This window comes from Theobroma cacao, chromosome 8 (assembly GCF_053813885.1).
Source record: "Theobroma cacao isolate CCN51 chromosome 8, ASM5381388v1, whole genome shotgun sequence".
Lineage (NCBI taxonomy): Eukaryota > Viridiplantae > Streptophyta > Magnoliopsida > Malvales > Malvaceae > Theobroma > Theobroma cacao.
This window is the reverse complement of record NC_142646.1, coordinates 8,771,651-8,797,600: the sequence shown is the minus strand read 5'-3', so window position 1 is coordinate 8,797,600 and position 25,950 is coordinate 8,771,651. Positions and strand designations below refer to the sequence as shown.

Genomic DNA, 25,950 nt, shown 5'->3' with positions numbered 1-25,950 from the left:
CTGATGGGTCTTAATCTGATCCAGGCTTGATTTTGAGCTAGAATGGTCCCCCTCATGAAATTCGTAGGGTCTTTTTTTCATATTTTATTATATTCTCTGTGGCTAGCTAGTTTTCTTCTGCCCGTGATCTACATTAATTCATGATACAGGTTTCATCATGTATGAAAGCTGACAAAACATTGACAGTTTTCTACTCCAATAAACAAATCCAAAATCACATTTCTTCAGTTTATAAATAGTTTCCGGTTTCCGGTTTTCATTCAAAGAAAAGAATAACATATGAATAGAAAATAACATTCATGTTCTGCTCATTTATAATTCACATTGGCTTGAGGTTGATACTTGGTGTATATCTGGTTAAAGCATTAGCGGAGGCATCTGGTTGCTGGAACATGAACCCAAGCCAGAGGCGAGGGGGGGCCTGCCAATTTTACATTTTTTATAATTTAGTTTTATATTTTTGCAATTTTATAATTTCACCCTTATAAAATTTTTAAAGTTTTTTAATATATTTTTATTTTTTTGAAAGTTTTTAATTTTGTTTCAACAAAATTTTTTTTTGGTGAGATCAATGTCCACAACAATTATTTCAATAATTAATTTTAATAAGATTAAAATAATACTTATTGTAATAGAATTATTCTCAAACCTCATTTCTCAAAAACTTCACAACCACCATTTTTTGTTCTCTTTTCTTTTTACCAAATATTGTAGAAATAAAAAAAATTATATTTTTATAGTTTTTTACTTGCCAACATTCTCTGTGTAGAAGACCTTTAGTTAGCAACTCAATTTTATGTTATAATAACTGATAAATTTGGTTTATTTACTTATTTTATTTTTAATATTTTTAAATTTAATTTTTTTTAATTTAATAATTTTTATTTGTAATTTTGATTTAAGATTTACCATTTTAGCCATTTTCTTGTTGATAGTAATAAAATGAGGATTTGATTAAGCACCTAAAGTTAGTTATTATTTATTTATTTAGGGATTGCTTGATTGCTTTCCTACAAATTTTTTGTGCTTTTTTGTGTAGATTTTTGTGAACAATTAAGTTTTTTTATTTGGAATTGCTTTTTCATTGAATTGTTTATTGATATTGTATTTAAATTTTATGATTAATTTTAGGGAATTGCTTCCCCGTTGAATTGTTTATTGATAGCCTTAATATTTTTTAGGAGATTACTTCCCCTTTAGATTTTTATTATTATATTTGTTAATTTTTGTTTATTGTTAAGTTTATTTAGAAATTGAGTTTATTATCATTATTATATTATTTATGATTATACTAGTTAATTCTTTTAAATAAATTATTAAGATTGATTTTTTTGAATAATTTTTAGAATTTATTTATATAATTTTCATATAAATATTTTTCATCTAAGTTGCTTTACATTTTCGTCAAATATTGAACTTCTAGTATGAATGTTTTATAGACATTATCTTTAACTTATCGTCCCTTAAAATGCAAAATTCTGACTCTGGCCCAACTGCTTTGGTTTCACCTTGTATGAACTACTTTCGCATAGCAAGGTGGACAAAAATGAAACTTTAATCATTGGGATCAACACAAGTAGGTATACATATAAATTTGGAAAAGCCGAAAAGGCACTGTTGCGCTGGCTTAAATATACGCTGTTGATGGTTTTTAGCACTTTTTTTGATCCCCATGCCATATTATTCCAAAAGAATTTGGCTATGATTCTAATAATGATCATAAAATTGTAAGACTATAAACAAACATAAATATACTAGTGATTTATCACTATCTCTATGTAGTTTTCTTTGCAGAAATAGCTATTCTATTTTGTACTTTTGCCTGGGCAGTTGGATCTCTGAGAATTGCACAAGGTTGGGTTGACCGACCCTAGGGCAAGAGAAGCAAAATTTTGCACTAAACCAAACTCTTGTTCCGCTTGGCAGTTTGTACTTCCTCGCTGCCCTGTGCCTACTAGTGTTGGGTCTACGTCCTTAAAAAATGGTAAGTTAAATAGTCACTAGGTCATGAATCGACAATCATGGTTGGGCAAGCGAACATTACAAGACATTGATTGCAACACGATTTCAAGGGACCCGCCCTTCACAACCTCATGTTTTTGCAACAAGTGGAACATGCTTCTAGGCTTTGGGACACCCTATGATGCGCCACCTCCACGTCCCTATTGAAATGTTACTTTTTCTGCTCTTTGATTTTGTATACTTGATGGCATTTTAACATCTCAAACTACTGCTTGCATGGTAGAGATATAAAGCTGAGTTTGACACCTGATGGGAATTCATTTGCACAACTACACTCAAACTTATACTTTCAAGCAGACCAAATAAATGGCGGTATTAATTGCAACTCGTGGCTAAGGTCATTTGATTTAGAACAAGAAATTAACAAGAAAGTGGAAGGTGACAATTCTTAGCTTTGAAAAGCGTGTGAAAATTATGGTGTAGATTCACATTTTTTCCGTGGAGGTAATTATGTTCGTGCTTACTACCAGCCATGCATGTATTGGCCATGGTTCTGTCTCGATCAATCCGACTTTTATGATGACATGAATGACACTAACAGGCTAACTAGGAAAGATACACATTAATGATTTCTTCAATAGACAATGATTTTAATCTACGAATAAATTTTTTACATATAGGGCTACCAATCTGTCTGTTTTTGGATTTAGTATCGACAAGATTGTGAACTGAGACTGGCTGGGTGAAGTGCAAAGAACCTTTTTATTGATGATTACCAGCACATTGCATCACTGTCTATATATATCGATATTATATTCTTTGTATTCTACATTAAAGAGTAAATTAAACATGGCAACATTGTCTTGCGTACTAGCTAGTTCAAATGGTGTAATAGCCAAGTCAAACTGTTCGGAAGTGGCTTGTGTTCGGGTTAGTGGTATTCAACTTTGACCTTGGTTTGAAGTTCAAGAAGCCAACTAAATGTCGTATGGAGAATGGCCAAGTTTAGGCCATTGTAGGAAACTTTTTTTTCTAAACAAGATGTAAAGGGGATTCTTATGGTAGGGAAAGAAAGCGTTGCAAATAAGTAAAGAATGCGTTGGAGGCGACGGAGAAGAAGATCAGAGCAGTTCCTGAAGTACTAGGTGTCATGACAGGTGGAAGATAATAAGAAGAGAATTATGGAGTAAAAGAGAATTAAAAGAGGAGTTTACAGAGAGAAGTTCTAGAAGGGAATGTGTTAACTCCGGACGGAAGAGCCTCCAAATGAATTGTGAAGGTTCTATATATAGTGTCAAAAGTAGAAACTACTCAAGAGGGCTTTAATGTACGTAATGAATAATATTATTAAGAACACCTTTAATGTTAAATAACCATTATTGAGAGTTAATATCGAGTAACGGTTAAAAACTTATTATGTGACCATTGAAATAATTAGATGTAATAAGATTTGTTTATGAGTAAAAGGAAATAGAGAAGAGATATACATGAAAAGTTATATGAGAATAAGTTAAGAGAAAAAGGTGTATGTGAACATGTATAAAGGAAAAAGGTGTACGTGAATAGGTATGTGAGAATAAGGTAAAAAGGAAAAACACTCGTACTTCAAGAAAAGGTTAAGAGGAAGACTTCTTAACTACCTCCATATCTAAGCTACCAAATCAAACTCTTCGAAACATCCCAAGATGAAATTAACTCTTGAACCTTACTACTTAGTCCAAGTTGCTTTATTACTATTCATGTGAAGTGCTTATTCTGTGCGAAATAGTTGTTCCAAATGAAGTAGTACTTTAATTGTTCCAAATGAAGTAATACTTTACTTGTTCTAGTTGTTCTGTATGAAATAGTTTTTCACTTGCTCTTGTTGTTCTGTGTAAAGTAATGCCTCACTTGCTTTAGTGGTTCTATGTGAAGTAGTACTTCACTTGTTCTCATTATTCTTTATATAGCACCATGTTGTAAAACAATTCTTTAAAAGAATAAGTAGTAACTAAAATCTACTATCTACATTTTGCTCCCTGCATAAGAATTTTTTTTAAAAAATAATCTTTATGTATTAATTTAAGGAAAATGTTTATTTTATACCATAACTCATTATCCTGTAACACCTTAGGCAACACACAGTAACACTTTAACCAGTAATGCCTTAGGTAGTAACATGTTACTGTCTTGTATAAAATGTGATGTCAATATCTTGTGTAATATTTGTTTGATTATGTAATAATACACTTTTCATATAAAATAAGACTTTTAATATACAAATCATAACAGAAAAGTTAATCTTTTTTATAAAAACATTGATTTTATGTGGCCTATAAATATGAAGTTACTATGAATAATTTTCTTCATTTAGATTCAAAGTAAAACAAAATTCCAAGCAAAACAAAATTTAGAGCAAGAGCAAGGTCGGTTCATCGAATCCTTTTTTTTTAGCAAGTAAGTTTTTCTTTCTTCTCATTGAAATTTCTTACTTGTATTTTATTTTATTTTCAAAAAATTGTATTTTTCTTGCTTGTTGCCCCAACATGAATTTTTTTTAAAATTGAAGTATGAGAAAAGAAAATTTTCATGTAAGAGTTGAAGGTTTTTTTTTGTGATTGAAAGAGATTTATATATATAAATATATATATATATATAAATATATATATATATGTGTGTGTGTGTGTGTGTGTGTGTGTATGTGTGTTCAAATAGATAAACAAATTGTTTGATTTTAAAAGACGCAACAAAAAGAAATAACAAGAAAAAAAACAAAAAATTAATTATATATAATTGTTTGATTGCAAGGTATGTCTCATGAAAATTGATTATAAGCTATTTAGAAAAAAACAACCACCAATGTACTAAATGCATGTTAAATGTAGATAGACTTGTTAAAAATGCTCTGAAATTGTTTATGCCTTCATGAATATGATCTTAGACTAAAAAATAAAAGAAAAAAAAAAATTGATCCAATAATGCAAAACAAGGAAACTTTAAGATTGCCTCTGGGAATAGTGTACTGACATGCTTGTGGTAAGAAATAGTGGATTTTGCTGAATGTATTATAGGATTGTTGCTTTAGATTTAAGGCAGAGGGTGGCAGCTTACACGTAGAAAAGACACTAATTGGCTAGAAATTCTAGCTTTGGAATTTGTGCGAGAGAATTTTTTTTTTTTTGTTTTGAAGTTCCTTTTTATTTTGAAGCTTGCGGCACATAGTTTTGAAGCTCACAACATATTTGCTCTTGAGTTCATGGCATATTATTATTATTATTATTATTATTATTATTATTATTATAAGAGAGTTGTAAGTATGTAGTATATATATATAAATATATATTATTTTATTATTTATTTTATATAATAATAATAATAATGAAATCGTTAAATTTTGATTAGTTTTGTTGTTTTATTTTATTGTTGTGTTTTCATGCTTTAACAAATAAATGAAAAATTATTACTTATGTATACTTATCTTTTTTTTCCATGATCGTGTTTGTAAGCTTCTTTTTCTATCTTCCTTTATGCTTGGGATGTGTTTCCTTTCAAAGATCCATTATAGTTAGCTTGGAAGGGCTGCAACAAGGAAAAAGATCATTGCACATAAAAGGAAGAATAATGATTCTGAAGTAATTCCTATCAAGAAAATTAAAGTAAGAAAGAGTGATGAAAGTTTTCCTGTTCTTGAAAACTAGGAAAATGAAATTATTAGAGAAAAAGAAGAAGATCGTTTTTGGGAAGAAGTTCGTGCGAGACAGGTTGATGAACATCCCTCTGAGCATGTTGTATATGATTGGAATTGTCTATGCTTAGAAGCACCTCATCATAAAAGAAGTGGTATTTCAGGACTATTCATTCTGAAGTTTAGGTTTGAGCGTGCTGAGTTTTCACTTTTTATGACTAAGCTAGGCTTCAATTCTCAATTTATTCATGGTTAGGATGAGTGGGTAAATAAAGTGTTGAAGAATTCTACTTATGTTAAAACTTCTCTCATTTGCTGGAATACATGGTGATGTACGTGTCACTTCCAAGCTCAATATTCGTAGAAAGAAAAGGATGAATGTATGGCGTGTTATTCTTATCAAGTAGAGTATTTTTTCTCATACTATGATTATAACATGGAGAGAATTTACTTTCACTTTGGAAGATGTGTGTGTTATTTTAGAACTTCCTTGTATAGGGAAGCATAATTTTCACTTTATCAAGCTTTCTTAAAAAGAGGTATGTTTTCGAGATTTTTTCTTTGATCTACTCAAGAGTTTTATTAAAACTTTGAAGGTTGCACGATTCTCTAATTGGATAGGAGTTTTTTTTTTTTTATAAAAAGTTCAATGCTAAGGGAATTGAAATTGGTTCTCTTGAGTATCCAAACCATGAGCATGAGTTAGTGGTTTTAATAATCTTTTGGTTGGCACAACATATACTCTCAAGGTGTCCAGATGATGGTATATCTTCAGCAGTTGTTCCTTTAGCAATAAAAATTGTCAAGGGAGTATGTTTTCCTCTTACTCCACTATATTTAGGTTTTCTATATAAAAGACTAGACTTGTATCAACTCAAAACTGTCGAGTCAGTTGGGCGTTATAAAGTTTTGACTTATGTAAATGCTACTTTCATTCAAATGTGCCTACAAGAAAGGTTTAGTACTTGCTCTTCTATGCCTAATGCATATCCTTTTGCATCTTTTTCCATGAATAGCCCTTTATCCAAGAGCAATTATAAAGCTTGGACATGGCATGATTGACTCTTGAGAGGTAATGTTATTGAAATGATGGATGTGACAAAAGAATTCAATCCCAGACCTTATGTGTAACCCATAAATGGATTTTGTGATCTTGGAATTTATTATGATCGCCACCTTCTTCATATTGGAAGAATAATTTTGCAAGGTATTAACTTTTGTCTATGGGTTCACAGTTCCCAATTACCTTCTATGATTGAGAATTACAGTTCAAGTGGAGATAGAGATTTTCTTTCTGTCAAGGTATATTCTCCTTATAGAGTGGCATGCCAATTTGAGTTTGACCAACTAGCTCCTCCTAACTCTTCTTCATCGATTAGTTTTTTTTTCTTTTTTTTCTTCATTTCTTATGGTAGGACTTCAACTCTGTTTAGATAAACTTAACAGTTGTACTGTCCTAGTTTTTTATAGAGTTGGTATCCACACTTCTAAATGGTTTGCTTATTGGAGGGAATGTCTTGAAGAATGGAGATATTTTATTGTTCCTTTAATTAATCCCAAAGCTTGTCTCTACACTCTTCTTGTAATTAACACCGATGTATCATTGCGTTGGATTTTTTTCAAAAAGAAAGAAATGTAAATGAAGAAAAAATGTGCTCTTCACGCTCTTATGCATCAAACAAAACATGTGAATCGAAAAGTAAGTTCATCATTTGCTTATTCTTTATTTCCTCATTTTTTTTGTAGAGAGAAACAACTACGAGAGTAAAATTTAATTAGGTTGAAAAGGAAGAGACTTTTGAAGCTGAGATTGAGGAAGAATCATGTGACTTTGAACATAATGATAAAACAGATGATGAGTCTATTGATGTTGTTGAAGTTGAAGTTGAGGGTGTTGCTACTTTTCTTAGAATACTAAGTGTATTGCCAGACCCTTTTAATGATTCCATTGATTTGGATGCTCTATTCCCCTTTCACATTCAAAGTTCCAATATAAACTAGGTAGGAACAATATTAAAATATTACTTCAGTTGATGTTGTGTCATTTTTTTTGAAACTAAGATTATTCTTGCACCATAGGTTACTCAAGATGAGATTATTCCTTATATTGAGGTTATTCTTGTTGTTGAGGTTGTTCTTGATGTTAGAATTGACGCTGGAGTTATTCTTGACGTTGTCATCGATAATGTGGGAGCAACTTCGAATATTGAGGTTGTTGATGATGTTGGAGTTATTACTGATGATGCTAGAGTTACTCCAATTAATTCTTATGCTTCTTCCTCTCCAGTGCCATAACAGAAAGATGCCAATAGTGTTTCTAGGACTCAAGTAGCACGGACTGAACATAGTGATAGGAAAGTCGACTTCCATGGTTTTCAAATTTCATTAGACTACGTGGAATAGTTGGAGCATATTTTCAGTATAGAGGGGGAATTTTGGAGTACCTCCTTTTTGAAAAAAGTGGATGTCATTTGTTTAATCATGGAAGTGTTGGGTAGAGCTTTAATGATTTCCCATGCTCCATTAATGAATACTTCACCAAAGAAATTGCAATTGATGTTGTAGGATTTTAACGATGCTTGTAATATTGGATTCAAACTTCAATGTGTCAATGATTATAGATCTAGAGTCAAAGCTTTTTCAACAAGTTTTTCTTGGAAAAAGAGTTAGAAGACATTGCAACAAAGATAGCTTCACTGAGAAAATGTGAAGCTGAAGTATAAGAATAATTAGATGTCTTTGCCAATATTAAGAATGGTAACTTTTCTCTATGGAGTATGTAGTTGGCTAAGCTTTTGCCTCTCCTTTTCTTTTTGAAAGCTCATTTGAGCTAGTACTTTGCTATTAATATCTCGTATCTCTTTTTTTTTTTTGCAATAATAATAATAATATCATATGCATGTTACATACTTATTCACATTTCACATTATTGTATGTGACCAAAAAGGAACTCTCAACTTTATATCAAGGAGATTAACTCTAGCTTGACATGAAGAAGATTAATTCAACCTTCAAAATAAGTAAGTGTAAGAGCTGTGGCCAATTTGTGAGTAATAGGCTATGGTCAAGAAATGAGCAATAAAGCTTGAGGCTAATAGCATAACATCATTACAGTCAAATTATGAGCAACAAAGCTAGTGGTTGGAATATGAATGATAAATTATAGTCAAAGAATGAGTGATAACGCTTGCAACCAATAGAAAAATATCATTGTCGCCAAAATATGAGCTATAAAGCTTGTAGTTGAAGTAAGATTGATGAACTATGGTCAAAGAATGAACGATAAAGCTTGCAACTAATAGTATAATATAATTACAGCTAAAATATAAGCGATAAAGCTAGTGGTTGAATATAATTTTTTTTTTATAATTAAATTGCAATTCATAAAGCAATGAAGAGTCAAAGTCATAGAAATATCATACATGAGTGGGAAACGAGTTGTTTTGGACCTTGTTATTCTCAATCAGTCATTCTCCTACTAGCATCTTCTTGTGAAATTTTCTATGCAAGCCTTTATATTCAATAAGTGATAGTGGAATTGACCATATCTTCCAGTAACACAGAGTTTTTCCTAGTAAGCTTTTACCTAATGCAATAACTCCTCCCTAGTGGAGTCGCCAAAATATAAAAGGGGTTCTTATGATAGGGAGAAAAAGCATTGCAAACAAGGATGCGTCGGGGGTGGTAGAAAAGAAGACTGGAGTAGTTCTCAAAGTACTAAGTGTCGTGGCAGGTAGAAAACAATAAGAAGAGAATTATGGAGTAAATGAGAATTAAAGGAGAAATTTAGAGAGAGATGCTCCGGAGGGGAATGTGTTAGCTCCAAACAAAAGAGCCCCTAAATGAATTGTGAGGTTTTATATATAATGTCAGAAGTAGCGGTTACTCAAGAAGGTTTTAATGTATGCAATGAATGATATTATTAGGAAGAGCTTTAATGTTAGGTAACCGTTATTGATAGTTAATATTGAGTAATGGTAAGAAACTTATTATGTGATCGTTGAAGTAATTAGATGTAATAAGACTTGTTCTTAAGTAGAAAGTAATAGAGAATAGGCATACTGAAAGTTTATATGAGAACAAGTTAAGAGAAAAAGGTATACATTAACAAGCATAAAAAAAGAGGGTGTAAGTGGACAGGTACATGAGAGCAAGGTAAGAAAGAAAAAAACCCGTACTTTAGGAAAAGATTAAAAAGAAGACCTCTTAACTATTTCCATATCTGAGCCACCAAGCCAAACTCTCCAAAACATCTCAAGATGAAAGTAACTCTTAAACCTTACCACTTATTCCGAGTTGTTTCATTGCTATTCATGTGAAGTACTTATTCTGTGCAAAGTAGTTGTTTTGCATGATGTAATACTTTGCTTGTTCTAGTTGTTCTGTATGAAATAGTGCTTCACTTACTTTAATTGTTCTGTTTGAAGTAGTGTTTCACTTACTCTAGTGACTTTGTGTGAAGTAATACTTCACTTGTTCTCATTATTTTTTGTATAACACTACGTTGTAAAACAATGTTTTAATAGAATAAGTTGTAACCAAAATCTACTACCTAGACAAGACAAACCCAATATTGTAGATCTAACTTGTAAGCTTTTGGCTTGATAGACAATCAATTCCATTTTAAGTTTGTATTTTAAATTTGATTAACATGACATCCATATATGTTCAAAATGATCTAGCTAAACTTCAGAAAATCAAAGTAAGAAACAACTCTATCTTTGTTTGAACTTCACCAGCTAATGATTCAACATTGGTATATCTATCATACCCAAGTTCAAGCTGCAGATTTTTATTTCTTGTCACCAAGCGAAACTCTATAAAACAAGCTCAAAATCAATTAAAAAAACGAAGAAAAGGTTTTTGTTATGCTGTAATGGGATGGTGGAGTTAATTGGGGCACTACCCTTCACAAAAATCAACATCATGACAAGTTCAAAAGAACCTTTGAGGCAGTCAAGCTAAAACACAGATCAATATTCCGGTTGGCTTAGTTCATTGGCAGTTACAATTCTTTTTGAGGAATCTACAATTCTAATTCAAATATGTGTTTGTGTTGATCTAGAGAGCTGGTTGTTGCCATGTAAATTAAACTCACGGGACAAGTGAAAAAAAAAAATTGCAGGTCTGCTTTTTGGAGTCCCAAGCCACAACACTGGAGGCTTTAATTGGTTGGTTTTAGCGGTTGTGTAGTATTGAGGAGTGTTGCTGTATCCATGCTAACGGCTACCTAAAAATAGTTCGAGGACATTTTCCAAGACCCATTCAGGTCCAACCAAAGTAGCTCTTTACTGACATTGAGATTTTCTTCTACTGACACAGAGGCAAAATTATGAAAATAATCACTTTAGCATTTCCCAATTAAAATTATAAACTTTAAAACCAGCGGCGAGAGGTTACCTTCCCCTGTAGGCCTTCCCTCTGACGCAATTAGAAAATCTCCATAGAAAACTATTTATGGCAATAATTAAGCTTTAATTATTGGTATGGGCTAATATAACAGGAATAGGATGCTATTTATGTGCACATATGCTGAATAGGCACACCCTTTGGGATCAGTCCTAATGGAGAAAAATGGAAACAAAATTTGATTTAGACTAGACTAGACTAGAGTTTGATCATATATATGAAAGGAGAGATCGCGAAGCAAACAATTAATTGTCTTCCACATCTTTAAAAATTAAAAGTAGGCTGTAGTGCGTTTTAATGGCAAAAACAGATACTTTGAACATCTTTCCAGGCTCAGGAAAAGGAAGAAAAAAGAAAGGTCCAAGGTGCTCTGCCTCACCTTAATTGGTACACAAAATGGTTCAACTCTATCATCTAGTTTAACACTTCGCAAGTAATTTGTCCATTTTGACCCTTTGGACCTCCATCCATTAGCCATTGCCCATCGGCAGTCTTAAATCAAATCTTACAGTCCAAGTAAAATATAAAAAAATATATAATCAAATCATATCTAAATTTTACATTTAAGTATTTAGTTTATTAGTTGGTGCATAATCTCCTTATCTAAAGAGAATGGTTCAAATCTCTCCTCCCCTAATTATAAAAAAAATCGTACCTAAATTTTCATATAAACCATTATTCTTTTATTTGGTATAATTAAATTCTTGTATTATTATTTTGTTTCATTAAAATCCAACTTGGATGAAATTGTTGGTCTCCTTAATCGGGCTAACTTATGCTTACATGGATACAAAATTAGCTAAGGTTGACCTAGACAGATTCACGTTAGGTAGCATGCCATGTATAAATTTACAAGAAGAAAATTTTGAAAAATAATGAACCATGGCTAATTAATGAATTAATTAATTAAAGAAATGATTAAAAATCACTTCTAAAAATGGAAAAATCCAATAAACGAGAATTTTGGTATAGTTTGACCTTTTTTTTTGTTTTTTGATATTATGTGTAACATATACAATGTCGACTTTTGACCTAACTGGTCACATTTTTGGTTATGATCTGCTTAAAGGTTGGTATTAATTCAAAAGGTTGTCCAAGGAAGAATTGGAAGAAATTAAACAAAAATAAAATAATAAGGGCCTCCTAATTTGTGTCTTAATGTAATTAGTCAAGAAAATTATCATCTTGGTTTTGAGAGGTTTTGGAATTTTTCCTCTAAGAATATGTCATATCTTCATAAAATTGGTCGATTGATTCTTCCATACATAGGTACCTTTGACTTCCGTGTAGGAAAGAAACGGGTAAACCAAAAAGGCAATCCAAAACTAATTAAAAAGGTTTTAATTACAAATTATTAATGTATAATAGAGTGCCAATAAATCACATTTTGCTATCTCATTAGAAATTTTTAAAATTTTTAATTAATAAATGTTAAATTTGATGGAAATAACTAACTGTATTTACTAACAGTGTATACAGTTATGCATCAAATATAAACTCTTTAATTTCATATCTATAATAAATTTGGAGACCTAAATCAAATATACCTAAGTAATTACTGGTTAATTAAGTTTGAGGATTCAAAATGAAATAATTAATATGGTAGCCAAATTCGAGTTATGAAATAATTAAGCTAAATCAATTTGCAAACTTCCATCAATTCTATTTAGTTAAAATACCCACTAAGTTCCTGTATTCATATATTTTGTTTAATTTAATCCTTATACTCAAAATCAAAGCAATTTAGTTTTTAAAATTTTGAGAATTACTTCAATTTAATCCTTTTCTCTAACGGTATCTAATTTTATCATTAAAAAAGATGAAGTCAGTGCTGACATGGCACATTTGGATGACGTGACATCGATGTGATGACGTGGTAGTACCACGTAGCTCTAACATGAAAACATGGCAATGCTAACATATCGATGCCACGTGGCAAATCAAAAAATTAAAAAAACAAATTGTGCCACGTCATAAGAGCTAAATTGAACTAAAATATATAACACAGGGATTAAATCGAACAAAATTGAGATGTTAAAGGACTAAATTGAAAAAAATTTTGAAAATTACAAATATTTAAGTAGATGATAGATGTACTTATTAATAAGCCAAACATTTAAGTGTAAAAGATTTATGGTATTAAAATATATATATTTTCTTGATTATTTGATTTTAAAATATGTACATTAATTTATTTTCTTTGCAAAAATTAAGTTTGATTTCTCCTTTTATAAAAAAAATTTTAGAAAAACTTTCATACTTAAAATCAAATTTAGATGAATAATTTGCATTATGTTGGAATAACATAATATAAAAAGACTAAATAAATTCTTTTTTTCTATTTGTAATTGTATCAAATTTGAAATTTATTTGACTTAGTTTTTAATTTGAATTGAACTCAAATTAGCAAAATAAGTTTATTTAGTTTTTTCTTTTAAAAAAACAAAAAAAAGGGAGATATGGAGCAAGCGATGATCAACAAAATAGTTCCTCGTTCTGACTTATTTAATTTGGACATGACAAACCTTTTATTGCACCCATAGAATTTGAGCTACTCCACCCCTTCAAATTTTTATTTATTTTTATGTTTTTATTTTTTTAATATTGCAGGTTATATTTTTTGGGTTGAAATTTGCTGGATTAAAGATTATATTTATGGCTGATAGAGTTAAATATAATTTTAAATATTTGTACCATTTTATTTTGTATTTATTAATTTTTTGTAGATCCATATTAATAATTTAAATTTAAATTTAACAGAATTTGATTATGGTATTTAAACTTTAATAAAATCGTTTTATAAGAAATTTTGAGTAAATTTAAATAAAAGGTAAATTGGATAGAGGTCGAATAATTGTAAAAGAATGGGTATTTGTAAATTGTGAAAGTTGTAACTAAATCAACCGATTTTGCTAATTTGAGTTCAGCTCAAATTACGAACTAAGTCAATTAAATTTTAAATTTTTATGCTATTATAAATAGAAGAAAAAATATTTATTTAGTCTTTTTATATTATTTGATTTTAACATGATGTAAGTTATTCATCTAAATTTGACTTTAGGTATAAAATTTTTTTCAAATTTCTTTTTATAAAAGGAGAAATCAAATTTAATTTTTGCAAAGAAAGTAAATTAATGTACATATTCTATAATCAAATAATTAAGAAAATATTTATATATTTTTTTAATATCATAAATCTTTTACACTTAAATATTTGACTTATTAATAAGTATATCTATCATCTACTTGAGTATTTGTATTTTTCAAATATTTTTTCAATTTAATCCCTCAACATTTTAATTTTGTTCAATTTAATTCTTGTATTATATATTTTGATTCAATTTAGTTCATAGGACGTGGCACAAAATTTTTTTGGAAAAATTTTGATCTTTCACGTGGCACCACACGTCAACATGTTAGTGCCATGTCAGTATTACCACGCCATCATATCAATGCCACGTGGCACTGTCACATCATCAAGTCGGTGCCATGTTCCATGCTATGTCATCATGTTAGTATCATATCATCAAAATATGTTATGTCAGTGCTGACGTCATCCTCTTTAAAGGTAAAATTAGATGTCGTTAAAGAGAGAGACTAAATTGAAGTAATTCTCAAAATTAAAGAATTAAATTGCTTTGATTTTGAATATATGGACTAAATTGAACAAAATACATAAGTACATGGACTTGATATGTATTTTGACCTTTTTATTTTCAAACAAGAAAATTGGTCATTGAGTTGAGTAATCCTTTCTGTTCATTTTAGTCTCTATTAAATAATTCACACTGATGTAAAGATAATGATGCGTTGCTTTGTTGAATTCACGTGAGTAGGTGTGACATGTCCCAATTGATCATATGCTTGACATTGAAATTAATTAAGGTTTTGTGGATGATGAGGTTTGGGATCACCTTCCAAACTCTAATTATCAAAGACAAGGTTCTTTGATCTTCTAATCAAAGGAATGAATTAATTGGACCCACTTCTTGTTCTTGTTATATGCTTCTTTCACGTTAGATTTGGTCATTTCTTGCTCTTTATAAAGTCACCTTTTTAATCAACATTTGCTTGATTTTGATACCAACTTTTTAGGTTTCTACCATTTTTTCCATGTGCATTCAACACTTCACTCAATAATTGATTCTTTTCTTAATTTATACATTTTATTTTCTCTTTCTTCTTTAGCATCTATAATCCATTCATCCTTGCCTTCTACTATTAAGTATTATATAGAAGGTGGTGCACAATTTACATGATTAAATTCAATAAAGCGATGAATAACATTTAAATTTTTTTTAAATTATTTGAAAAACTTCAGATAAGTTTTTTACTTTTATTGCATTTAATCAAACTTTTATACTTTTATTTTGAACCGAATAAGTTATTATATTTTTATTTTGAATCAAATAAGTTTTTATTATTAATGATTAAGATCCTATTTGATCTGACTTTTTTCTAACTTAAAAGATATTATGAAGCTCTTATGAAAAATAATATCTTTTAAAATTAAGCTTTGTTTGGTAAATTTCTTTTTATAAGTTATAATTTTAGTTAAAATAATCATAAAGGGTATTTCTTTTTTTGAGAGGGTAATATTGTCATTATTTTTAACGGATGAGGATATTTTTAAAACAAAAATAAAAATTCTCTTGCATTTTTAAAAAAAGAGAAGAAAAAGCTCCTCATAGTAGCTTTTCTTGAAGCTCTTTTTTTCAAAATTTTATATTTTAAAAAAAAAGTTTTTTTTTTTTGAAGAGCTTTTCAAAATTTATGTTTGGCTTGACTTTTGCTTTTAAGAGATGGATAAGCTGAAAAAAAGCCAAGCCAAATAAAAACTAAGTCAAAATACTATTTTCCATTTTATATTGCGTGATACTAACATGGTATGCAACATATCATAATTGATGATAATGTAACATGCTAATATATCATAATTAATGATGACGTAACGTGCTAATTTTGCATGATAAAATGACCATGTCGCATTTTTCATCTATTACATCAATACCATGTAAATATAAAATGACAAATAATATATTGATTAATGACAATTAGTCAATCATTAGTAGTAAGGACTTATTTGATTCAAAATAAAAATATACAAATTTAATTGAATATAATAAAAGAATAAAAGTTCATTTGAATTTTCTTAAATAATCTAAAAACTTTTTTAAGCGTTATGCGTGCCATGAACAATCTTAGAAATGCAGACTTAATTAGAGTAAGCAGTAATCACAAACAACACATACCTCATCACTTTATGATAATTTTAATTGGAATATTTCTAGCTTTCCAAAGGATTCCATAGTTTGACAATTGCACACACTAATTTCCACCGTTAATACACATTCTTCAGGATTTTAAGTTTTAGTGATTAACAACGTACGTCCCTACTAAGCATAATATCAATATGATTTCACGTATGGCACAACATTCTAGTAAATGTCAAAACACTCCTTTATGTACCCAATGATATTCCCTCACAATGTGGCTAACAGATGATTTAATTTTTTATTCAAATCCCATCTCCTAAAAGAGCTCAACATTAAATCTTTTCTAACCATATTCACAACTTTCATAAAGGGCTCACATTTTACCTTATTTTTTTTAATTCTATCTCACTACTTACTGATCTCTTAATATCTGTCTTTTGGTTAAGTTGAAGTTTGAAATTTTAGCACCAACTATGCCACTGTAATCAAGCTGAGCTGAACTAATGCACTGAAAAGCTTCAGCTTGACTTAATTAAAAAAATTAAAATCTTGAGTTTGACTTGAGCTCGATTTAATTTTAATTTTTTTACTCTTTAAAAGATAGTTGAGCTATTTGAATTTAACTCAATTATTATCTATTCAAGTAAGAAATTCAAATTCGATTTAAGAAGATTCAGTTGAAATTCAAAAATCAAAATAAAATAGAACTTCAAAATATGGAAATAAATTTTATAATTTATATTATATAATACATTAAAAATTTTAATCCCCACAAATTTGTGAAAGGTGCCCTCTTGTTGACGAAAAGAGATGTACTATAACTTAATTAATAATGCTTGGAGGCTTCCCCTCATGAAATTATGGAACCAAAAACTGAGCAATTTTTATGTGATAGAAATAACAAACAAGCCAGCTGCACCTGGATGATTTAATACGTATCACAATTATAATAACAAAAATAATAAATTTGAGAATTATGACTTTGATTGATCTCCAATTGGTTGACATTTTAAATTAAAGAATATGAAAAATAGTTATTTTCATGAAAATAAATAAATAAATTTTGTCTAAAATAAAATTTATTTCATAGAAACAATGTACTATAACCAATTAAAATTTATTTCGAGGGGGTTGCTGCTGTCTTGGTCTTGTCTGCACGTTTTTTGGGTTTCCTCTTCCTTATGCAGGCGAGCTTTGGTTGCTTCCCTCTAGTTGTCTTCTGCTTTCTGTTTTCATGGCAGAGTTGTCTTTATGTAGGCTGCCTTTTGCTCTGATTCTGAGCATAACGCTCTGTTTTGTGTAGATTAGAGTTTTTAGGTTCGTTTTCTCGTAATGCGACCATTCCTCTTAGGCTTCTTTTGGATATTGTATAGCTTTAATGCCAAGATGAGTCTTTTGCAGATAAATCTTAAGACTCGAAATGGCATTTTAGTGTTGAGATCAATAAAAATTAATTTTTTTAAAAAAAGTCAAAATTGTAATGGATAATGATTAAAACTTCAAATATATTTGTTTTCTATCAACATTACGTATTATGAAAAATGAAAAAAAAAATACTATTAGTGTTGAGGTTGCAATTCTTTTTTTCCACCTATATGCAGGGCATATTAATTGGAACTAAAATAGACATCAACCTGATATTATCCAAAACTGTATACGAAAAATAGCTTCTTCAATCGTCCTAGTAAAACCAGCCATGCATGATACTTTGATTTTCCAAGATCCTTTAAATATATATATATATTCTGTATTATATTTTACATATCCAAAGTTACACCTTAAATTGATCTTTGGACTAGAAATCATCTCCAAGTAAGTGCAACATCTTGTCTTCTACTACCACTCAAATTTTGATCATCATCTTTTTTACTGTGTTTTACATGTTTTCGCAGCTTTAATTACCTAACAAAATTTTCTTTTCATTTATGAAATTTTTTTATATACAAGAAAATTACAACATGAATTAAATACCAGGTAACCCATAATTAGATAAATGAATGGAATAAACTAATAATAAACAAATCACGATATAATTAGATAATGTCCGATATAAAATTAGATCAAATCCATATGGGATAAAATTTGAAAGATAAAACCTGATGCAGGTAAATGAAACTCAATTTAGATTTGATGTTGGATGAAAATATTATCCATTGGAACCGCATTTGATTCACATGGCTCTTTGATCCATAATGCTGCTGCAGAGTAGGCGACAAAAAATTCCAACGGATGAGTAGCTAATTTGAGGTTAGTATTTGGATGGAGGAGTGAGTCATGCAAAGTGGGTCCTATGTAGATGTCACGCATTACAGTACCCTGTTGCTTGCATCTGATTCACGGCATGGTTGTTCATGTTGCAACACCTTGTCCCTCACCTCTTCCTCTTTTCCCTTTTCTGTGTCCATATCTTGGTCCCCCTTGTGATATCTTATCTTCCCCTTTTATTTAGTCAAATATCAATTTTTTTTCTTTACAAGTTTGATTAGAATACATAGAGCAACTAAATTTTGTTCACCCGTGGAAGGCTTCAACTACCTGCAGCTTCAATTCCTGCTCGTAATTCAGCTCATTATTTATAATTATTATTTAGAAAACTAAATGATTTAAACAAGGAGATTAAAGGATTCCTTAGAGCAACAAAACTGGGGAGTAGGTCTGTCTGTGAGCTATGGTTTGTTCCTCACGTAACTTGTTTCTGGATGGATGGCCTCCTCATTTATTTGTGTTTTCCTTTTGCATTATAAATTCTATCGTTCTTTTTCCAAATCCCAATTTCTGGAAGTCTGATTGCATAAACCCGGAATAAAGACAATTATTCTCACCCTAAACTTGGAAGTGATGATCACAGACTTTCGTAAGAGATACTAGGAATCATATCATTTCTGTAATTTTAAATTAAATGTTTCACCTTACGCTTACCGGTAAACAACATGTTTCAAAGGTGTGATTACTTGGTAAAAAGTTTAATTAACAAACCTCAAGATTTGAAGGAACGTTGAAAACGAAAACAAAACAAAAAAAAAAATCCCAATATTGTGGAGAAATTATAAAAGGAATAATATCCAGCAATTATCCACAAAAATCTTTGGATTAACAATAATTTTTACGCCTTAAAATCCGTCCAATATCACTTTCAAAACCCCCCCCCTATGTGTATCCAGATTCATGTCAGAATAGGAGAGTTTCACGAGTATAAGAAGCAAGAAATGGACGCTTCTCCATACTAAGGGCCTCCGGATAAGAACAAAACAGATATTTACTGTTTTGCAGTTAGTTTTGAACAGTTTTCTCTCTTCTTTTTTATCCCCCATTCTTTTCTTCTTTCTATATAAACCGCCTTGCTTCTTGCTTGTTCCGCTCATCTCATTGCCATTTGTAAATACACTTAGGTTTGTTTCCCCAGAGTTATTTGGTTTTCTCTTCTCTTTCGAAAGGTTGGATAAGGTTTCCAAAACAATGAATCATGTTCTGCATTTCATGTTTGGAATTTTTGGTGGGTTTCAATTTTGCAATATCAAACTGTCTTTGGATTCTGTGTTATGGTTTCTCTATGCAAGTTCTCTGTTTTCTTGGAGGCCCTTTACATTTATGGTTTTCCTCTGTTTTCTTTGTTTACAGGAAATGCCACTGCTGCGTTCCTCTTCTTGTCTCCAACGTATGTATAACAAAGCAACTGCTCTCTTTCCTTTCTCTCTCTCTTTCTTCTCTGAAAGAATATAAAGAAACATACATAGATTAATCTTCTATGGTTTTAGATTCTTGCAAGTTTGAGTGTAAAAGCTTCAAACAGGTTCTTCTTCATCAATGGAAGCACAAGCTTTTCTTTCTTTCTTTCTCTCTCTGCAATAAACACATGCAACAGAGACTAATTTTTTCCGGCTTGTGGTTTTTAGTCATCTTTTTGAAACAGAAAATATCCTCTTTGTTTTCCAAAGAAGGGAGAAAAGCTTTGTGTCTTACTGTACTTTGAAATTTCATTTAGGTGCATAACAAAAACAAAAAACTTGTTCCTCCTTTTTCCAGGTCATTTCTTCAAAATGGTTATCAGTAACGCATGTTCACTTCAAATTTTTATGCTTCTCTGTACATTTTGGGATGATGTACAAGTTTCACCACTTGTTGATCTTTTCTCCAAAAGGGTAATTAGGGGAAAAAAAACTATAAAAGAAAAGTCTTAATTACCATTGAAAGGTTGATTATCACTAATTTTTATATTAGTTAAGCCATGGTTTAATTTTTGAAGGATTACATTTTGGAGGGTCATTAAAAGCAAGTCCACAGAGCAGTTCTCTGGAATTCCCTACGTGATGACCTTGCTCAACTGTCTCCTCTCCGCCTGGTGAGCTTTCTCATTGATTCGATTTAGCTACCTAATTACTTTTTTAGCCTTTTAGTTATACCGGTTGAATCTCTTATCAGGTAGTCTTTTGATTGTCTCTATGGGGGTATTTCTGTAAAGTTGTCTTTGCATTCTTGGCTCAAAGGATGGGGCAGAATATATAGGGGTCCAAATTTTCTTTTGTTTATTCATGCACTGTTCCTGATTGCGAATAAGTTGGCTGAGTTTTAAATGTTTAATAATCTTAATAAACTATCAGAATTTGTTATGTAGCAGCAGTCTCTGGTTTCTAGATTATGTCAAATTCTTTCCCACTTAATTTTCAAGGAGACAAAAACAATGCTTAAACAACAGAAGTGTGGACAACCAAAGCTTCTTGAACTTTGTCTAATTATCTAGAAAAGTTAAAAGTAGTCTTATCATTTCTTTTATAGCGAAGTCCTGATCTAATATCCAAATGTTTTGACAATTCTTCAGGTATGGCCTTCCCTTTGTATCAGAAAACAACATTCTGGTTGTTACAATCAATGGGGCAGGCTCCGGACTTGAGTTCATTTATGTGTTGATCTTCATCTACCATGCACCAAAGAAGGAGAAGATTAAAGTCCTTGCGCTCTTCGGTTTTGTACTCGCTGTTTTCTCTGCTGTGGCCCTGGTCTCTGTCTTGGCCCTGCATGGTACCGGCAGAAAGGTCTTTTGCGGCGTTGTTGCTGCCGTTTTCTCTGTTGCCATGTATGCCTCACCTCTTTCAATCATGGTAAGCTCCATTTCCTCAAAATGCTCAATTTACTTTTACAAAAACCCCTTTTTCTTTTGTTCTAATTTTGTTCTTTCTTTTTTTTTTTTTAATGTATATACAGAGACTGGTGATCAAAACTAAGAGCGTGGAGTTCATGCCATTCTTCTTGTCACTATTTGTATTCCTCTGTGGTACATCATGGTTTGTTTATGGTATTCTTGGTCGTGATGCTTTTATTGCTGTAAGTGTTCTCTTTTACCACGGATACCCTTAGACCTTTCATTGACTACCTGATAATTAAAAATTATTAAAAGTGACTATAAAACAGGAAAACAGCGGTTCTGTCAATTTTTATCAACAGGGAAATTACTTATACCTTTGACAGGACAAAGTTTTAAGGACTTTAGGAAAACTTATAATATGCATGGTTTAAATTGGGGAAGGCGGTGCTGTATTTTTGTCTGTAAGCCACCATGTCACTGTCTGATGCAAACTGAGCTGTCATGTGTTGCAGGTCCCGAATGGTTTTGGGTGTACCCTGGGGACTATGCAGCTCATTCTTTACTCCATCTACCACAAGAACAAGGGCTCTAAAGAAACAAAGAAGCCAACTGCAAACGGAACCGTTGAGATGGGACCTGAGAAACCACCCCACCAAGAGAAGCAAGAAAATAGCCAAGTCCCTCAAGATGAACAAGTTTGATTGGCCTGAACCGCCCCCCACAATGTTCAAAGTCTTTGTTTCAAATTTCACTTTCTTAGATTTTCCCTTCCTTTAGTGTTGCACCCTCTAATGAAAAAGTTAGAGTAGACCGTGAATGATGGCATGAAAACAAGAGGAAAAAAAAATAAAGGATTGGTAAAAGTGAGTCCTTTATGATGTATTTCTTTGGCTGGCTGTGGCCTTTGCACTGTCAAAATTGACAAATTCCTTGTAAGCGATGCAACAAAACTTTGAAGCTGCCAAGAAATACATGAATTTGGGAGAGCCCTGCAATCTCCTTGACGTAACAATTAGTGTGTTTTTTGTGCTCTAAAAGTGTTCTTGTTTCTTAGTGGGAATTTTTTTTTTTTTGAAAAAGATCTTGGTCTCTTTGAAATTGGTTGGACAGTTCTTGACCACGTAGTTTTCATGGTATAGCAGGGGGACCTCGATCAGGATTGACGTGGGATCTTCTTTGGCTACCAATCTTGAAGTGATTGATAGCTAGGTAATCAAGTAATGATCATGAACAGTACATGAATCTGATTCATTTGAAAGTCTCTCCGTGAAAATACTAGATGGGATATGTTAGCATTTGTCACATTCTTGTAATTATACAGATATATCTGCACGGCTCCTCGCAGCAAGGAACCAAGAAAATGCTATTGAAGGGATCTCTGCCTATTTGCTTAATTACCCTTTTCCGAGAAGATTGACAATTTTGTTCAGTTCAGTGATTGATGCATAATTTTTATTTATAAAAACAAAATAATTTATAAATATGATCATATCCTATAACAAATAAATATCATATTTTGATGATTAAAATATTAAAATCACTGTAGCCAATTTGGAAACAAAAAAGATGTTCAATGTGAGTGCGTGAAGAGGCTTCTTTATTATTATTTTTTTCTTTTGAGTTTTATAGGAAGAGAAAGCGATTTAAATGCAACTTTTTCAATAAGATAGATATATATATATATATATATATATATATATATATTTATGATATCATTTATAATTCAGCTCTTATGCTTTTATATGTGTTAGAATATAGCCCGGCCTTTAACTTATGTTTTGGACTCAAATCTAATCTTTTCAAGGCGAATATCGAAATCCAACCTGACACTTGATTGCATGCATGTAGAAGGAACACACTAACGTGCTATGGATCCCACCAGACAGGTAAAAATTCTCATGCTTTACATAGCAATCACATGGCCTCTTTTTATTTTTATTTTTCCATTGGGGATACAAAAATGGCAAAAGTCCAGTTGTACATGTTACTCAATTTAGATTTCACCTCCCCCACCCTTAAGTACAAATTTATTGTAAAAAAAAAAATTATTCATAGTTTGAAGACAATGATCTTTAGCCAAAAACAGAGAAGAATGTACAATAATTAGTTTCTATGAAATTAATGTCTTGACTTTATTTTCTCTTTTAATTTGTGAAAATCAAAGTGCAATTACAATATATAATGCGGCTATAGATTGAACTGGCAATGATAAGGTAGTACCAACAAATATAAGCAACCAGAAATTGGTTGATAGGAATGTGGACTCAGCTGGTTGATAGAAACTGGCTGTTGGAATGCATGCCTCAACACACATCAAGCAGATTTTGGAGTTTAAAGGCCCAAAAGCTCTTGCTTGGCCTCCATTGCCAGAGCTTTTTAATTTCTGTGTTTGAACCAATCACTGGTTGCTTGGAATTTTAAGATTATTACTTTTGATAGCAAGTAATCTATCCTGTTGCCATCCCTAGAGATAATTCTTAATATTTGCGTCCTAATCTGAGGATTGGAGTCATGTATTATTCCCAATCTTTTTTACTAACCTGAAATCGAATTAGAGATAAGGATAATGGTTTATCTTTCAAAAAAAAAAAGATAATGATTTGGTTTATCATTTATATATTGTCAGTGCATCACATATATAAATTTTTTTCTATATAATTGATTTATTTTAGCTTAATTATCACTTTTAATTATATTCACATTTTTTAGTAAAAGGGAAAACATTATGATTTGAATTAATTTGAAATTTTATCTGAAACTTTCTTGATCTTATCCAATCAAGATAAGCTTAAATGATCTTTTTTTTTTTTTTGTAATTAGAGAAATGTACTATGACTTTGAACCTAAGGTCTCATGAAAATAATGCTACTTAATTTTGTTAGTAAAATTCTTTTTCCAATTAGGATGTAAAAGTTAGAATATATAGATGAATTTTTTTTAAAAAATAATTTTTATTCTTTCATCATCGATAATATCATAATAAGTCTTTAGATTAATTAATAAAAGATTTTAGTGACGTAAGAAACCTGGTGTGAGCAAGATCATTATACAATTACAAAAGTTTCTCTGCACAACAAGCCATCAGCAGCGAAGATCCTTCTAAGGGCATAAGAAATCCTTCGAAGGGCATAAGGAAAAGAAGAAAAGCTATAAACCACAGATCCAACGATAAGGAGCTGCTTTAGATACAGAAGACAAAGAAACCACCTATCGGCAAAGGTGCAGAAAAGAAAAAGTACAAGACTGGGAGCTGCATCCAAATAAAAGCTCCCCACCGAAACGCAGAAAAAAACCAAGAATCCAAATTTCGTGCACTGTCAGTAACCTTCAACGAGAGCACCACTCAATTTCCTAAACAATAACCTGCAAAGAAGCCGTAGCAAAAACCGCCCTCAACAAATTGTGTGTGTATAGATGATTGTTAATGATTTAATTGTGTGTGTATGTGTTAGACCTGCTCATGGATCCAGTTGTTTATCAAGTTCACAACCTAATCCGATTTGGATAAGATTTTGAGCATGATTTTTTAGATTCAAGACCAATTCGGTCCAATTCAAAATTATTATATTAATAACAAATATTTTTAATTTTAATGCTAAAATAAATTTAAAATATAAATCAATCTAGCTACCTGCTGCTAATGAGGGGAAGTAAACATCAAATTCAGGGTCCAGATCGAAATGGGGATCTGAAGGAGATGAATGCAATTCAGGCAATGACAAAATGAATTGGATGTAATGACTAGAAGAGAAAACATATGATGGTGCCGTTGAAGAAAGGGCAAAGTGCTTGGCTAGAGATGTTGAGGAGGCACAAGGCTAACTTTTGGTGCTGAGCAAACAAGTTGAAGATACAAATGGAGAACTAAAAGAGGCAAAGTCTGTAATTGAAGCACTGGAGCTAGTCCCAACAAATTTTGTCAATCAATGAGATGGGGGACTTGAGGACAAGCAACAGTCATTTTCTGAAGCTTTTGAGGGAACAAGAAGTTGAAATTGTTGCCTTGAAAAGCAACTTTGCAGTAGAGCTTTTAGAGATCACCCACCATCTGAAAAGATTCAGAGCCAAGCCTCCACCCTCTACCTCAAATTTAAATGTCAGCATGAAACTCCAACTTAGTCTAACTTTTAAACATAACAGTCCGACTCAACTCATGAATTTTTTAAATTTATGTTATATCACATATATAAATATTTAATAATATTAATTATAATAACGAAATAAAATACCTATAATGTTCTTTGCTGATGAAAATTATTATGAAAGAGTAAATATATATAAGTAAATTTCAAGCAATTAATTAAGACAGGATTTGTCATTAGATGCAACATGGAGTCATATAAAAGCCAAGAGCCACATTATTGGTTAATGAAGGTCACAGTACTACATTAATTACTACAAAATTAATTATAATTATAATTATTATTATTGTTCCACGTGCTGCACGCACGTACCAATCACAACAAGGAAATTAAAGAAACACATGGCTATGCCTTGCTAACTCCTTTAAGATGGAAATTACAGCTTGCTGCATCCTTTAGCAGGTTGTGGGGCTTCATCTTTCTCCGGCTGCACCTCACCACCCTGAAATAGTCATCATAAGAGGAAATCAAGTCTCT

The 25,950-nt window shown here is 31.1% G+C and overlaps 1 protein-coding gene and 1 non-coding gene across 2 annotated transcripts; both read left to right on the top strand.

Annotated features, from left to right (window-relative positions):
• The first annotated feature begins 13,497 nt into the window (after window positions 1-13,497).
• LOC148761161 (small nucleolar RNA snoR8a) lies at window positions 13,498-13,590 on the top strand. Its single transcript, XR_016028091.1, has one exon. It is a non-coding gene; the product is annotated as a small nucleolar RNA snoR8a (small nucleolar RNA).
• Window positions 13,591-19,587: 5,997 nt separating this feature from the next.
• On the top strand, window positions 19,588-22,343 carry SWEET1 (Nodulin MtN3 family protein). Its single transcript, XM_007019303.3, has 6 exons — window positions 19,588-19,744; window positions 19,870-19,906; window positions 20,495-20,590; window positions 21,068-21,347; window positions 21,451-21,570; window positions 21,844-22,343. The coding sequence occupies exons 1-6, from the start codon at window positions 19,708-19,710 to the stop codon at window positions 22,030-22,032; spliced, it is 759 nt and encodes a 252-aa protein (XP_007019365.1). The 5' UTR covers window positions 19,588-19,707; the 3' UTR covers window positions 22,033-22,343.
• Window positions 22,344-25,950: the final 3,607 nt, after the last annotated feature.

What these genes read in the sequence shown, in the direction of transcription:
- SWEET1 (XM_007019303.3), top strand. Translation starts at nt 19,708, where the DNA reads ATGAATCATGTTCTGCATTTCATGTTTGGAATTTTTG. An exon ending in TTCCTCTTCTTGTCTCCAAC is followed by an intron (nt 19,907 to 20,494) that starts GTATGTATAACA and finishes TAATTTTTGAAG; the next exon opens with GATTACATTTTGGAGGGTCA. An exon ending in CCTCACCTCTTTCAATCATG is followed by an intron (nt 21,348 to 21,450) that starts GTAAGCTCCATT and finishes ATGTATATACAG; the next exon opens with AGACTGGTGATCAAAACTAA.